General features: G+C 56.7%; 2 protein-coding genes across 4 annotated transcripts in view; both read left to right on the top strand.

The window, feature by feature from the left end:
* EFHD2 (EF-hand domain family member D2) overlaps positions 1-3,382 on the top strand; it is a 17,194-nt gene extending 13,812 nt beyond the window's left edge. The window contains exons 3-5 of one of the 2 annotated variants that reach the window (XR_003678112.2): positions 442-576; positions 1,244-1,469; positions 1,612-1,746. Coding sequence is in view for 1 of the 2 variants with exons in the window: in XM_024125754.3 (XP_023981522.1) it covers positions 442-576; positions 1,612-1,743 (267 nt within the window). In the remaining variant the exon portion in view is untranslated. Of the gene's footprint in view, positions 1-441; positions 577-1,243; positions 1,470-1,611 lie in introns of both variants that reach the window. The other variant, XM_024125754.3, reaches the window with a different exon arrangement.
* A 5,195-nt stretch (positions 3,383-8,577) lies between these two features.
* On the top strand, positions 8,578-14,782 carry CTRC (chymotrypsin C). 2 transcript variants are annotated; one of them, XM_007128327.3, is made up of 8 exons: positions 8,578-8,652; positions 9,867-9,958; positions 10,055-10,152; positions 11,047-11,172; positions 12,068-12,204; positions 12,989-13,134; positions 14,010-14,162; positions 14,706-14,782. In XM_007128327.3, the coding sequence occupies exons 1-8, from the start codon at positions 8,613-8,615 to the stop codon at positions 14,718-14,720; spliced, it is 807 nt and encodes a 268-aa protein (XP_007128389.1). In that variant the 5' UTR covers positions 8,578-8,612; the 3' UTR covers positions 14,721-14,782. The 2 variants fall into 2 exon arrangements, with proteins under 2 accessions (XP_007128389.1, XP_028339211.1); XM_028483410.2 differs by having other exon boundaries at positions 14,010-14,782.
* Positions 14,783-15,116: the final 334 nt, after the last annotated feature.

Genomic DNA, 15,116 nt, shown 5'->3' with positions numbered 1-15,116 from the left:
GCGCAGGCTCAGCGGCCATGGCTCACGGGCCCAGCCGCTCCGCGGCATGTGGGATCCTCCCGGACCGGGGCGCGAACCCGTGTCCCCTACATCGGCAGGCGGACTCTCAACCACTGCGCCACCAGGGAAGCCCTAGGTTGAGGCTTTTAACGGGAGCTGAGCATGGGCAGAGCAGCCTGCAATAGCCCCAATCCTGCGGGGGCAGGAGACAGGTCACCTAGCCTCCCATCGTACAGATGGGCAAACCAAGGCCCAGAGAGGGAGGGACGCAACAGCCTGCGCAGGACACAGAGCATGGAGGACGGAGAGCCCAGACCTCCAGCTCCCAGGCCTGAGTACCTCCTTTCCGGGGAGGCCTACAGCTGGCCCTGGGTGTGGGCAGGCTCTGGCCCCTTTCCCTCTCTCCCTGACAGCATCAGTGTTCTGTTCTCCCTGCTGCAGTTCCTCCTGATTTTCCGCAAGGCAGCAGCTGGGGAGCTGCAGGAGGACAGCGGGCTGCACGTGCTGGCCCGCCTCTCCGAGATCGATGTGTCCACCGAGGGCGTCAAGGGGGCCAAGAGCTTCTTTGAGGCTAAGGTAAGGAATGGGAGGAGGTGTGGCGCCCAGGGTGGGGTTGCACTGACCCCCGCTTGAGGACAGGTGTGGCCGGGGTACACCGGGACCCTGAGTTAGCTCAAGGGTCAGCACGTCCCCTTCCTGTCCCTACTGAGACCGCAGACAGGAGGTGGGGAGCTGACGCCCCTCCTGGGTCGGTCAGGGCCCACGGCGCTCCTGGCTTCTCTCCCCTCCCGTCCAGCCTGTGATCCTTTCCAGCTTCTCTTTCTCTCCCTGCCCCAGAGGTGGGTGAGGGAGGGGTGTGTACTCTTGAAGAGGTGACAGGGGCCCCTCTGAGCTGCCCCAGCCCTGTACCCGGAGCCACTACCCTCAAAGGACTGGGCCTTAAAGAGTGGGCCCGGGAGACAGGAAGCAGGCCCAGAAACACAGCACTGGCTCCCGGGACCGCTCGGAGACACTAGCCCCGCCAGCCCCAGCCGGGAGGGAGTATGATGGGCCTCGGAGGCCACCGCCGTGCACAGTACCCTCCCCTTTCAGCACACGCTAAGATTGAGGGGACAAGTATGGTTCCTGGATCCTGCCCTCCCCGGGCCCCGGGGCCCCTGCCTGTTCTTGCTTCTCCCCCTCCCCATGTTAGCTAAGAACATTCCTTCTAAAGGCCTCCTCCCACCTCCCTCTGGGCTTCTAGGGTTGATGGGATGTTTCCGGGTTCATCAGTGGGACCAGGTGTGCGTCTGGGCTTCCCAGGACAGGGGACAGGATAAGAATAGCAGCTTCGGAAGCTCGCATTTTCAGGACCCGTGCTCTGCAGCAGCTACCGAATACGTCTTCTCTCTTTCAATCCTCCCAACGTACCCATGAGGTCGGAGTTGCTGAGTGCCAGGCTCTAAGTGGAAGAACTGAGGTTCAGAGAGGTGACTGAAGCGCCTGGCCCAGGACCAGGCTAGTGGGAGGCAGAGCTGTGTGTGCATAGGGGAGGGGGACAGCGGAACCAGAAGAGACCCCGGAGAGAGCCCCCTCCGGCCCTGAGCCACTCCCCCCCCGACCCCACCCCAGGTCCAGGCCATGAGCGTGTCCAGCCGCTTCGAGGAGGAGATCAAGGCGGAGCAGGAGGAGAGGAAGAAGCAGACAGAGGAGATGAAGCGGCGGAAGGCGGCCTTCAAGGAGCTGCAGTCCACCTTCAAGTAGCCAGGCTGCGCCCCGGCGCCCGGTCCCGCGGGCGAGGGTGGCGACGGCCGTTAGACCGGAGGCCAGGCCTGATCCTCGGCTCTGTCTGAAGGGACCATGCTAAAAAGCTACACGTATCTGTGAACAAGCCGGCTGAGGGGTCTCCCGGAGCGGCCCGGCCTCTCCCCGCTCCCTTCCGCTGTTCCTGAGGCCCTGACACCAGCCGCCTCCCTGCCTGGCCCAGCCCTGCCTGGCCAGCCCCGCACCTCTCGCCTCCTGGCTGCCCACTGCCGGCCGCAGCCGTTCCTGCTCCCGGCTCTAGGGCGCCCCCTGCCGGTGCGCTGCCTGCACACACACTCCTCTCCTCCCCGTGTCTCTCCCTTTCCGCCTCCTCCTACCCCCGCAGAGACCACCTGCCCTTCACCCACAGGCTGCACTGCCCCTGGGGCCCTCGAGCGCCCCCCCCCTTGACTGGGGGAGCGACAGACGGCAAGCATCGGGGCCGGCCCCATAGAGCTGATTGGTGGCATCCGGGCTCCCCATCACCAGCACCTGTTCCTCTGGCCCTGCCTCCTCTCTCTGCTGGAATCAGGGGGGGGCTTCTATCTTGGCGAAGGGATCCAGGCCCCTGGCACCCCATGCTGGCAGGGAGACCCCAGCTCTCTGGGGCCCAGCCAGGCAGGGTGAGGGGGCAGCTGTGCCAATCTACCTCACGGGCCCACACTCTGCCGGCCATGCCATGGATTGTGGGCAGGGAAGGCTCTGGGGGCAGAAACACCAGTCCCTGGTCCCCCCCCACCCTTTTCCCTGGCCCAGAACAGCCTGAGGGTCTCTGGAGAGAGGAGGGTGGGGAGGAGGGATTGGCCCCTTCATAGGGAAGGAAACCAGCACGTCTCCATTCTCCAGGAGGCGTCCAAGAAGTGCTTTAAGTGGTTTGCACGGACCAGGCGGTGGGGAGCAGGGGGCCTGGCTCGGCTCTTTCACGCCGTCCTTCCCCAAGTGACGTTCACCGCCTTGTCACCAGCAACGGGACCTGTCCTGTCACACCCACCCCCTGAGGGAGCGTGGGGACCCCAGCCCTCCTCGTGCTCATCCCCAGATGGGCCGTGGCCAAGCCTGTGCCACCGGCCCGGCCCTACGCGGCTCCCGATGTGCTCGCTCACGTGTGTGTGTGTGTCCGTGTGTACGTGCGTCTGTGTCCATTGCTGTGTCGTGAAGCTGTGCCCGTCCTCCAGTCCAAACAAGTGAATGGCCACTGAGGCCATAGTTATGCAACTTTCAGTGTGTGTTGTGACAGCGTCACTGCTTTTTAAACTCGGTAACTCTTTATTTTAGTAAAATGCCCCAAGAGTCCACAAAACTCCTGTTGGACTTGCAGAGTTGGACTTGCAGAGGTTTTATTTTTTTGGCCTTAGAATCTGCAGAAATTAGGAGGTACTGACCCCAGTGCAGCAGCCTTGGCCCTGGATTGCGTTTGCCTTAGCGGATATGTTTATACAGATGAATATAAAAAGTTCTTTTTCTTTTGGCTTATTGCTTTGTTTTTCTCTCTTCCCTTCTCACCAAAAAAGAAAAAGGAAGAAAAAAAAAAAGGCTACTTCTTCATTCGGTGGTACGATTATTTTTTTTAACTAAAATAAGATAAAATTCTATATTCTTATGTGTGTGTGGTTCTTGTTGGGGTGGGAGAGGGGAGGGGCTGGGAAAGGAGCCGTCAGGATGAGGTCACGTGGGTGCTGGGGCAGCACTGGCTCAGGTGGCTCCCATGTCATTTCAGAAGCCAGGGAGAAGAGGGAATCTTCCTAATGGAAGGTTGAGTTTGATGCTCACCTGCTGTCACGAGGGGCTAGTCTAAGCACTTTATATATAACAACTCATTTCATCCGCACAGCCAGCCCAGGAGGGGGCTGGGGGTGCTGTGTTATTCCCAGATAAGAACAGAGAGACCCAGAAAGTCTCCCAGAGGCACACAGGCAAGTGGGGCAGCTCCAGGCTGCTCGGTCCACAGCTCGTGCCCCTACCCATCCAGACGCCCTGCCTGGCGAGTTCATTCAGAGGAGGACATGCACCAGGGGTGGCACCGAGGCCACAGGGATTCTGGATTGAGGCACCCTAGAGCCCCCCAAGACTCTCTGCTGCACTCAGAGACACCCCAAGCCTCCCCCGCAGACGGGTGGTTGGATGAAAGGCAAAGAGCCAGGTGACCCCTGCGTAGCTTTGGACAGATCAGGCTCCTGCTGGGTCTCAGTCACCCCATCTGTTCAGTGAGAGGGTCTCAAAGTCTTTCCAACCGTTTGGTTTCCAGGTAGGGTGTCCCCCGTCTGTCAAGTGCAACCTGAGTTGGAGGTGCAGGAGTTTGAGATTAGGCTGGGCATCGCTGCCCCCGGCTGGACATGGGTGGTATGACAGCAGCCAGGGTGCCCTCCACCTCTGGCTTCCTCACAGGCCCTGCTTGGAGAAGGCTGCGTCCTTGAAGTGTATTTCCTGAGAAAGGCCACTCCCACATGCCACCTGTGGTCTGAGATGCCACCATCATTAACACCACATGTTGGGTTAAGCGTCGCCCTTCAATTTGCCTTCCCAAGGGCAGAGCATCAGAACCCCTGACATGCTAGCAAAAGGGTCTCAGAGCTGAGGGACAGAGGATACTGACAGGGAAGGGCTAAACTTCAAGCCCCAGAGCCCCCGCCCAGCTGGCCCGGCAGTGGATGCGGGCCTCCAGCCCTCAGAATGTGAGGGACACAGGCCAGCGGTCCCGCGGCAGGCCCTCCACCATCAGATCCAGCTGAGAGGGGCCCCAGCCTCGGCCCGCACAAGACCTCCCACTCCCAGCCCAGGCAGAGGGCATGGGAGGAGTAAGGAGGCCTGAAGTGATTCAGGGACCAGGAGTGGGAAGGGGAAACGGCTCCTCAAACCCTGCCCAGGTCCCGTGCTCTCAGTAAGCCTTCCCCCCGCCGAGCCCCGGCCCCCATCACACCAAAGCCCGAACCCCTCACCCAGCCCCCAAACCCTCTCTGAACACCCAGTACTTTCATCTGACTTTTGAGGAGAAACCCTGCCAGCCCCCAGGCCCACCTCCTTAGTGGGTCCCACCCAAGATGTAACACTTGCCACCCAAAAGTCCTGTCCCAGCAACTAAAAATTATGGGACCCGGTCAGTGGCACCTGCCCTGTTTCTCAGGCTCTCACCAACAGCCTCCCCGCTTGACTCCAACCTTGGCATTGCTTCTCCTGGCGTTCCCCTCCCCTGATCCCAGCCTCTGCCAAGTCACCCATGGTTATTTTTCCAGCACAGTCTGGCCCTGAACAGCTGGGGCACATGAAGTGCCCAGACCCTGCAAGGCCCTGCTCCAGGCCCTGGAATACACGCGCTTCAGCGGGATAAGGGTGGGGGTGTCTGGCGTCCTCTCAGTCTCAAGTCCTCATGTTCCTTTTGGACATGGAGTCTGCAGAGAAACCACCCTTTCCCACCTGCCCCCTATCAAGCTCCCACCCAGAACTAACCTCTTCTCGTTTGGGGCTCCCAGCTCTTGGCCCAGAACACTCCAAGGAACACATCACCCTGCCGGGCAGGGGGGTCCAGCGGTGCTGAACTCTTATCCTCTCTGTGGCCCCGGCCCTAGCACAGCGCCCACGCACCGGAGCTGCTCAGCGAGTCTGGGAAGAATGAAGGAGCGAAGGGCTTCTGGGTACCTGATAAGTCAGTGCCTCATGGTCCGGGCAGGCAAGAGCCACAGCTTTAAGTTAACCCAACACCAAGCCCCCTGCCCTCCAATCACAGCAATCCACTCCCCCAGGGCGCCCTTCTGCAGTTATTCCCAAGTCCTCCTGGGGCTGCTTCTTCAATCTTGGTGGCCAGAAAATCATGTCAGCCAGCCGAGTGTCACCACCATAAATGTAGGCGTTTTGAGGCCCTGGAGTGATGGCGTCCTCTGGCCGATGGCTCCCTGCACCAGGGCCAGGTCAGGAGGGGCTGGCACTAGCCGTGCGCACGCCCAGAGGCAGCTCCCACCTCTGCCCAGTTGCTCCCAGTGAGAGCACAGTTTTCTCCCTGGCTGCCCCAGGGTACAGCTAAAGGCACCTCCAGGGTCCAGAGCAGGCACTCATGATGATCCAAAGAACGTTCCCCAACGCCTCTCTCAGCCATTCAGTGTACAGAACCTGACATGCGGAGGGGCCACAGCCAGGGCCAAATCGTCCATCATCAGTACGGTGGGCCCAGTGCCTGGAGCCCACAATAACTTTAAGGCCCACAAAAATGTTTTAGTTTCTCTTAAAATTGGCAGGAAAAAAATGAATAGAATCCAAACTGGATTATACTAGTCTTTATACCCATGCAGTCATAAAACATAAAATTCTTAATATTTTTTGGTGGAGGAAGGGGCCCACAAAGGCAAAAGGGCCCAGTGACAGTCCAGATTCAAGCTTTCTCATGAGAACCAGATGACCAACAACAATAATTAACAGCCAACATTTATATAGTGCTTGCCCTATGCCAGGCACTCCTCACAATAACCCTATGAGGCTGGTACCATTTTTTAATCTCCATTCTATAGATGAGGATGTGTAAGCACAGAGAGGTTGAGTCACTAGCGCAAGGTCACACAGCTAGGAAGTACTGGCTCTAGGTTTTCCGTCCTTTGGGAATATGGTCCAACACTAGGCAAAGCACTCAACACCCCATCTTCAGCATCTGAAACAGACTAAGGTGACCTCAGTTTTCTCCAAGTACAACTGCTGATGCTGTCTTACATAAAGGACCTCAACTGGTAAATGTCTCAAAACGATGAAGTTCCCCTGAAGCTGATGCTGTCTGTACCTTCCAGAGCAGCCAGCAACCTCCCTCTCCAAAAAGGTCAGTTTCTCTGCGAACATTCCAAAAGAAAAAAAATGAATGACTTTTTATCTGGTACCTCACTACCTATGTGCCGGTGCACTTGTGGCTATTTCTATATCGGGGTACATTTTGAACGTGTGGCTCGGGGCTCTGAGAGTGACTGGGTTTATAACGGAATGCTTTCTATGTATGACACTGGTGTGTGTCTGTCTGTCTGTCTGCCTGTCCCTGTATGCTTGTATATCCATGGGCTTGTACACGTGACTGAGATGGGCGCCTAGACCTTGCTGTCTCTCTGTGTGTGTAAATCAGCAAACTCCCATTCACAGAAGCCCAGCTAATCATTTTCCCAAGATGTTCAAGAGAAACTGAGGCCACAGAAGTTGCCCGAGGTCCAGGGTCCAGCAAGTCACTGACTGTGACAGAAACCAGGAGTCTCGTCTCCTGCCCCCTGAACCCTGGCAACCCCCAATACCTCCCTAGCTCAGCCTGTATCTCTTTACGATGTCAGTCCCCAGCCCAGGGTGACCCTTTGCAGAGTCTGGTGACCAACAGCTCTGGGTCTGAGGTGTGGTGGGCAGTAGCCACTGACCAGCCTCTAGAAGGCAACAGAAAGTTCTCGCAGCCTGAGATCCCCCAGACACCCCAGTTCTGAGGCCTGAGGCCATCACCCCTACACACACTCCCTCACACTCCCTCTCTGCTGTTGCTTTTTCAGTCAAAACTTTATTGATTTGGGGGCTTCCCTGGTGGCGCAGTGGTTGAGAGTCTGCCTGCCGATGTAGGGGACACGGGTTCGTGCCCCGGTCCGGGAAGATCCCACATGCCGCGGAGCGGCTGGGCCCGTGAGCCATGGCCGCTGAGCCTGCGCGTCCGGAGCCTGCGCTCCGCAGCGGGAGAGGCCACAGCAGTGAGAGGCCCGCGTACCGCAAAAAAAAAAAGGTTTAAGCTGTAAAAACATGTGAGTTAAAGAGTCCTCCTCTACCCCCAGCTCACCACCGTGACCGGCGGCAGGGTGTGTAGCGTTCTGAATTTCTTTATTAGGAAATAATTCCTAATGGGACCAGTGGGCCAAGCTCAGAAAACAACTTCCTAGGAGCACGAGAATGAGTCAAGAGGGGACAAAGGGGAAAAGTCGGGCCTCAGGAAAGTGCGTTAAACCAGATGCTCCAGGAGCCAGGCTGAGCCCAAACTGCTGGGGCTCTAGCTGGAACTTCCGGGCACACATCACAAATCCAGATCTGCACTCGACCTTGACATCCAAGTCATGGAATTTTAGGACTGAAAGGAGCCTGAGAGTCCATCTGGTCCTACCTGCCCATTTTAGAGGCTGAAGACCTTGCTGGGAGACAACTGAGCTGGCTCCAGGTAGGAACTTAGCCCAGCAAGCACCTCCCAGGATGTGCCAGCGCCTCGGCCTCCATCCAAAGCCTGGGGAGGAGGTGCTGGAGAGCAGGGGCTACCCCAAGACCAGGCAGTATTCGTTGGATAAGGGAGAAAGAAAAGGACAGGAAGCAAACAGAGAGCTATAAAGACAGAGAAGGAAGCGGTGCCTCCCAGGAGTTTGCGGCCCCAGACTGACGTCAGAAGCGCTGACTTCAAATCTTGGGTCTGTTGTTGCCCAGCTGTGGGACCCCCGGATTGCCCCTGACCCTCTGAGTCTCAGCTTCGTGAAGTTTAATGACGGACAAGAGTGTCTACCGCATGTTGTTGGGAGAATTAAGTGACTGCAAGAGGTATTGAGCACGGCACCCGGCACAATAAATGACAACTAAAAAAAAATGAGTCAGGCCAAGCAGCGTGGCAGGGCCCCCAAAACCTGTAAACGTCAGATTTGCTCTGTCCCAGGATATTTGGGAAACCCATGCCTCCAAGCCAGCTCCACCTCCTGCGCAAATAAAACAGTAACCAGCCAAGGTCAGGGAAAGGGCCTTGACAGAACAGGTTCCTCCCAAGGGGTGGCTCAGCCTTGACTGGGTGGGCCCACCCTCCTCCTGCCTATAAGTGCGGGCCTGGCCACCTCGACGGCCACGCGATCCTGAGCGTTCACAACATGTTGGGCGCCACAGTCTTCACAGTGCTCCTGGCCTACGGTAAGCTTGCGGACCAGGCGCGGCCAGCGGGCTGTGAGCTTGGGCTGGCCTCCCGGGGTCAAGGATGGGGTCAGGGACCCTCTGCTCTCCAGGGCTTCAGGAAAGGAGCTTTGGGGTCCCATGTGGGTTCAGCTACTACTGACCAGCTGTGCGTCAGATGAGCCACTTGCCTGCTTGGCAACTCTGCCTCCATATCTGCAAAATAGTATTGATGATCCTCACCCCAGGGTGAGGATGAGCCATGAGGTATGGAAAGCACCAGGGATGCAGAAGATGCCTCATCCCGGGCTACCCCGGGGGCCATCAGGGCCTACCTTTCCCAACATTGGCATTTCTCATTTGGGGATTCTTTGCTCCTCACCATGCTGGTGACCTCCCAGATTGGGAATCCAGGAACTCGGCTTGAATGTCACTCTCTCGGCAGGACCTGGACAAGCCACTTCCCCTCTCTAAAGCTCATTGGCTCTTTCGGCAAATGAGAGCACTTGATGAAGAGTCCTCCAGCTAATAACAACAGTAATAATAATAACAGCTGCTCCTGTGTACCGCGTGTTTGCTATGTGCCAAGCGCTGTGCCAAGCCCTGGACGTTCAGGAGCCAGTTTGATCCTACAGCAACCTTGAGAGGCAGGGTCTGTTAATATCCCCATTTGACAGATGAGGACCCCGAGGCTCTGTTATGCTCAATATCTTGCTCAAGATCACACGGCTGGTTAGTGGTAGAGCCAGAATTTGAGTCTGGGGCTTTCTCACCGCACAGCACTTGCTCTTGACTGTTCCACACAGCTCCCCAGCTATGACAGTCTGGAATTCTGTAGATTCAGTGCTCACACCCCCGCACTGTGCTGTGGCCTGAAAAGGGACAGCAGGGTAAGGGTGAAGGACACAGGTGTACCTGGGTACTCACACACAAGCCAGCCACTTTGGGTTTCCTTCAGTGATTAAACATTCACCCTATACCAGGTCTTTTGCTCAATTCTTTACCTGCGTCACCTAACTTAGTTCTCAGGACGAACTTACCAGGTTAGTGCTAGTCTCCCCGTTTCACAGAAAGGGAAGTGGAGGCCCAGAAAACTCGATGGCTTCCCCAAGGTCATGCAGGAAAAGTCAAACCCACGTCTGCCCAGCCCCCAAATGTGTGCTCTTTCCACCTGCCCCTTCCCCAAAGCGATGCCAGCCCGGCTCACCTGCGCTCTTCCTCTCCTGTATCCCCAGCCTCCAGCTGCGGGGTCCCCATCTTCCAGCCCAACCTATCAGCCCGGGTGGTGGGCGGAGAGAACGCCATTCCCCACAGCTGGCCCTGGCAGGTAAGTGCACTGCAGCAGGTGGGGAAGGCAAGGTGGAGGGGGATGGGGAGCAGGTCCCTGGGGGCTGACACGTGGTCCTTCCCCATCCTCCTCCAGATCTCCCTCCAGTACCTCAAGAACGGCACGTGGAGGCACACCTGCGGTGGCACCTTGATCACCCCCAGTCACGTCCTCACAGCTGCCCACTGCATCAGGTGAACGGGGTGCTGCCCAGACACCCCGCCCTCGCCCAAGAGCAGGAGCCTCATAAGCTGCTTTTCTTGAGCACACACTCCAGACACTGGGCTAGATAAGCGACTCCCATCCAGTAACTCAGTTGCTAATTTATTCAGTCCACAAGTATTTAGTGCGCGCCTACTATACGCCAGGGAACACAGCAGTGAGGACACAGTCTGTGCTCTCAGGGAGCTTATATTCTAGTGGAAGAAAGAGTGACAGACCATTCAACAAGTAAATATATAACAAAGCAAGTGGCAATGAAGAAAAATAAAGCAGGAAGAGAATAAAAAGTATGAGGAGTTCTATTTTAAATGACGTGGCCGGGGGAAGATCTCTCTTGAAAGGGTATGTTCGAGCAAAGACCTGAAGGAAATAAGGGACGACGTCATTGGTCTGGGGGTAAGGTGTTCCAGGCGGAGGGAACAGCTAATGCAAAGGCCCAGAGGAGGGAGCCCACTCGGTACGTTTGAGAAATAAATTGGAAGCCGGTGTGGCAGGGGCAGTTTGTGTGAGGGGAGAGGAAGAGGCGGTTAGAGAGGAATGCAGGAGAGAGAATACAGGCCAGCAGCAGTGTGGACTAGTTCATCTTCACAGCAGCCCTGACAGGTGAGTTCCAAGATTATCTCCACCTTACAGGTGAGAGAACTGAGGCCGAGCCTACCCACCTAGCAGTCAAAGTGGACTTGACTCCAAGACCAGGGTCCTTACCCCGTGCCCTGGGAAGGGTCAATAGGATGAACACTCCCTTCCCCCAAACAAGTCCTACGGTGGCCCCAAAGCTGGGTCACTAGAGACCCAACTTCCCCCTCTACCCCACCGGCCAGTGGGGACAGGAGGCCACCCTGACCCTGTCCCCTTGCTCTGTCCAGCAATACCCTGACTTACCGCGTGGCCCTGGGGAAGAACAACCTGGAGGTGGAGAATGAGGAAGGCTCCCTGTTCATGGACGTGGACACCATCTTTGTCCACAAGAAGTGGAACGCCTTCCTAATTCAGTGAGTGCCCAGCTGGCCGTCTCACAGCCCCCTGGGAGCAGCTCAGAAGAAGGAGGGGTCCCTGAGATTCAGCCGGAGCCGGTCCCTGGACCCCATCCTTATCCTGAACAGCCAACAGATGATGACTTTACGCAAAATGGCAAAATGCTAAGTGGAGATGGACACCCCTCCAATACCCATCACTGGCCAAGGGTCTCTGGAAAGTACACAGGGAATGAGGACCCTGAGGCTCCCACGGTATATTACCTGAAGTCTCTCAGCCAGAGGATGAGCCAGCACTCACCTTTACTGATGCCTACTGCATGCCCGCATTGTAATAAGCAGCTTACACGCCATCTCTTATTTAATCCCCACAACAGCCTTAGACAAGGAACCGAGGATCAGAGAGGTTAAGGAATGGGTCCCAGGTCACACAGCCCAGTACATGGCAGAACTAGAAATCAAACCAGGCTCTCTCTAGCGTTGTCCATTTTCATTCTGGCAACACGAAAACATTAAAAATTGCAACCGCAAGTGTTTTTATCGTTATAATTTCCAATTCGCTTAGCTGAATTTCAGTTGATACGTAACCTTGCGGTGGTTCAGAATGCTTCTGCTCTTGTCTCCCCTCTGTTAAGCCTTTCATGATGTGAAGACACAAGGTGGCGCGGGGAGCCGGTGGGGGGGTGGGGCGGGGGAAGAAGCTACACCTACAGGAGCGGGTGATGCGGTTAGAAGGCAGATCATTGGTCCTCCGGCATCTCTGTCTGCCAGTAAGAAGCTGGAGGTCCAGGATGTTTATGGAGGACCCCTGCTCACCCTTGGCCAGACTCCCAACTCACAGCCTGGGCCTCTTAGCATCGGCTTGGGGGAACCAGGCCCTCCTGCCATTCACCACCTCCACTTTGGATTCCAGAAATGACATTGCCCTTATCAAACTGGCGGAGCCCGTGGAACTGAGTGACACCATCCAGCTAGCCTGCCTGCCAGAGGAGGGTTCCTTGCTGCCTCAGAACTACCCCTGCTACGTCACTGGCTGGGGCCGTCTCCGGAGTGAGTAAAGCCCCTGTCCAAACCACGAGTGTCTACTGGAGGAAGCAGCTCCCATGATAAGCGCACCACCCACATTTGCCCACCACTCTCCTTTTTGCCTTACCATCTTCACATCTTTTTTAATTTTGTAATAATGGTTAATATTTATTAAGCATATACCATGTGGCAGACACTCTAACAAGTGCATATAAAGGGTGTTATAAGGATTAAATGGACTAGAATTTGTCAAGGGCTTAGAACAGGGCTAGGCACATACTAAGTGCCACGTAAGTGACTATTAACCATTTTGGGGTGGGGGTTAGATCTTATGATCTGATGTTATACCACATGCCCAAGTAAATTCCAACTGAATTAAAAGGTTAAACGCAAATAAATGAAACTACAGAATACTTAGATGGAAATGCAAATCCTCGAAAATTTGGGGGTGAGAAAGACCTTTCAATGTGTGGCACCAAAGGCAGAGAACTACAGGGATACCACTAGCAATTAAAACCCCAGAACCCAAATTAAAGATAACTCAGTGGTTATTTCTTGAGGGTTTTCTATGGGTTGGTTCTGCCTTCCCTGCCCTTAGAGGGGTCTCTAACCCAAACAGTTCAGGACCATTGGCTCAGAGTCTCGCCTCTCAATTAAGGGCCTGTGTGTGGGTCCCTCAAAGTCTATCCAGAACTCGCCCGGTCCTGTCCCAGCCCCATCCAGCACTCTGTTCCCTTAAGGCCTGGGCCTGGGCTGGGGCTGGGGCTGCCTGGGCTGACCGCCCGGCCACCACCCGTTCTCTCTCCAGCCAACGGCCCCATCTCTGACAAGCTGCAGCAGGGCCTGCAGCGCATAGTGGATTACGCCACATGCTCCCAGAGAGACTGGTGGGGCCCCACGGTGAAGAAAACCATGGTCTGCGCCGGGGGTGATGGCGTCATCTCAGCCTGCAACGTGAGTGTCGAGGCGCCGCCCCAAGTCCCTACTGCAGGTGGCCAGATGGAAGGGGGCAGTGAGGAGGGCAAAGGAGTGAGAAGTGGGGAGATGCCACACCCTCTCCCTGGGGGGAGACTGAGCCCCGGCTGGGCCTAAGAGGCTTAGGAGAAACTCGTCACTCTCCCCCTTCCCCTCCCCGACCAGCACTGTGGCCTGAGCATGAAAGTTGAATGTGAGTCTGAGCCCGAGTCCCAGTTCCCCCACTTCATAGCTGTGTAACCTTGGGCAGGCTGTTTGATTTATCTGAACCTCAGTTTTCCCATGCATAAAATGGAGCGATGGTAAGCACAGGGCTGCTATGAGAACTAATTGAGCCTAACACAGATAGAAGAGAATGCGGTGAAGTCCGGGCACACGTTCCTTCATACCGTCAGCTCCATCGGTCCAGGGAGACAGAAGACTCAGGGAGTCTGACACAGAACGAAGAAACGTCTAGGACAATCAGGGACTGTCCCGTTTTCAAACACACGAGCCTCTCCCCACTTCCATTTTCTTCACTTTCCTGGGTCTCCTACGCGGCTCCCAGCATCCTCATCCCTCTGGGCAGCTCAGAGTCTTAGGCATGGTGACCTGAACAGCTAGGGAAACCAAGGCACAGAGAGGGTTCTCAGCATCTCAAGATCACACAGCAAACCAAGTCCTAGTCTGACACCCCAGGGCCCCCCAGACTAAGGCCAAGTTACCCACAAACCACATTTTCTCTGCCTCCCTCACTATGGACACGCTGAGGCCAAAACAGGGGCTACCAAGGCTGAGAGGCCAACCCACATGCCCCGCCCTGATCCTCACCTGCTTCCCGAGCCTCCCTCTGACACCCGCCCCGTCTGGTGCAGGGGGACTCGGGCGGCCCACTAAACTGCCAGGCCGAGAACGGCTCTTGGGAGGTGCGGGGCATTGTCAGCTTCGGCTCCGGGCTGGGCTGCAACACCTTCAAGAAGCCGACGGTCTTCACCCGCGTGTCCGCCTACATCAAGTGGATCGACGAGGTGGGTGCGCCTCCCCGTCCCCCTCCTCACCACCCGCCCCTCCCCCTCCCCCACCCTTCCTTCACTTATTCCCCTACGCACTCTTTCACTCACTCCATTCACTCACTCACTCCTTCAAGAAGTTTTGATCGAGTGCTTATTGCATGCAGCCTTGAGTCAGGGGCAGTGAAGGAAATGGCCGTTCACTTCCCCACCCTTTCATCCACTGGCTTCAGCAAATACCTCTGTCCCAAGCCCAGGCTCCCCACCAGTGCTCCCAAATGTGAACCGTGGCCCCAGCACAGGAGAGGGGGTGGCATGGATGGCCGTCCATATTTTGAGGGTGGGGGGACAGAGAGTCACCCTGGGCTGGGGGCTTCCACCCTGGGAGCAGGAGGTGTCCTGCGCTCACCTGCAAAGTGGTCGGAATTGCCGAGAGGGCCAGACCCCTCGGGCAGAGGCAAGCCTGGCTTGTCAAGGCCCGGGGCTGCCGGCCATGTTCCTACCCTCCCGTCAGAGCCTCACACCCCCCAGAGTCCCTCACTCTGTTCTCTGCTTCTCCAGAAATTACAGCTGTGATTCATCCCTGGGAGCCAAGGCCGCAAATCCCGGCAACCACAATAAACCTCCTTCCTCCTCAAGCGACCTGCGTTCTTGATTTGCGCGTCCCCTGCGGGTTCCCGGGCCCTCTAGGGGCTGCCCGTTTCCATACCAAGGGGGTGCATTGAGAGACCCCCCTCAGCCAGGCTGGTGAGGCCTTGGAGGGAGCTGCGGGGGATGCTGGTGGAGGCGGCACCCCCAGGAAGCCACCTGGTGCCTCAGGGAATATAAGTTAAGGACACACCAGACACCTGCCCCCTCCCCGCACATCTCATAAGCCGTGAACCACCGGGCCCTGATCAAACTGCAATGGCTTCCACACATAGTCGCAGCAGGCCAGAGGTGGGAAAGCTTGCACTGCACTAGACAGGCTGG

The sequence above is a fragment of the Physeter macrocephalus genome, unplaced genomic scaffold, assembly GCF_002837175.3.
Source record: "Physeter macrocephalus isolate SW-GA unplaced genomic scaffold, ASM283717v5 random_28, whole genome shotgun sequence".
Taxonomy (NCBI): Eukaryota; Metazoa; Chordata; class Mammalia; order Artiodactyla; family Physeteridae; genus Physeter; species Physeter macrocephalus.
The sequence above is the reverse complement of the archived record's forward strand: the minus strand, read 5'-3'. Positions and strand labels throughout refer to the sequence as shown.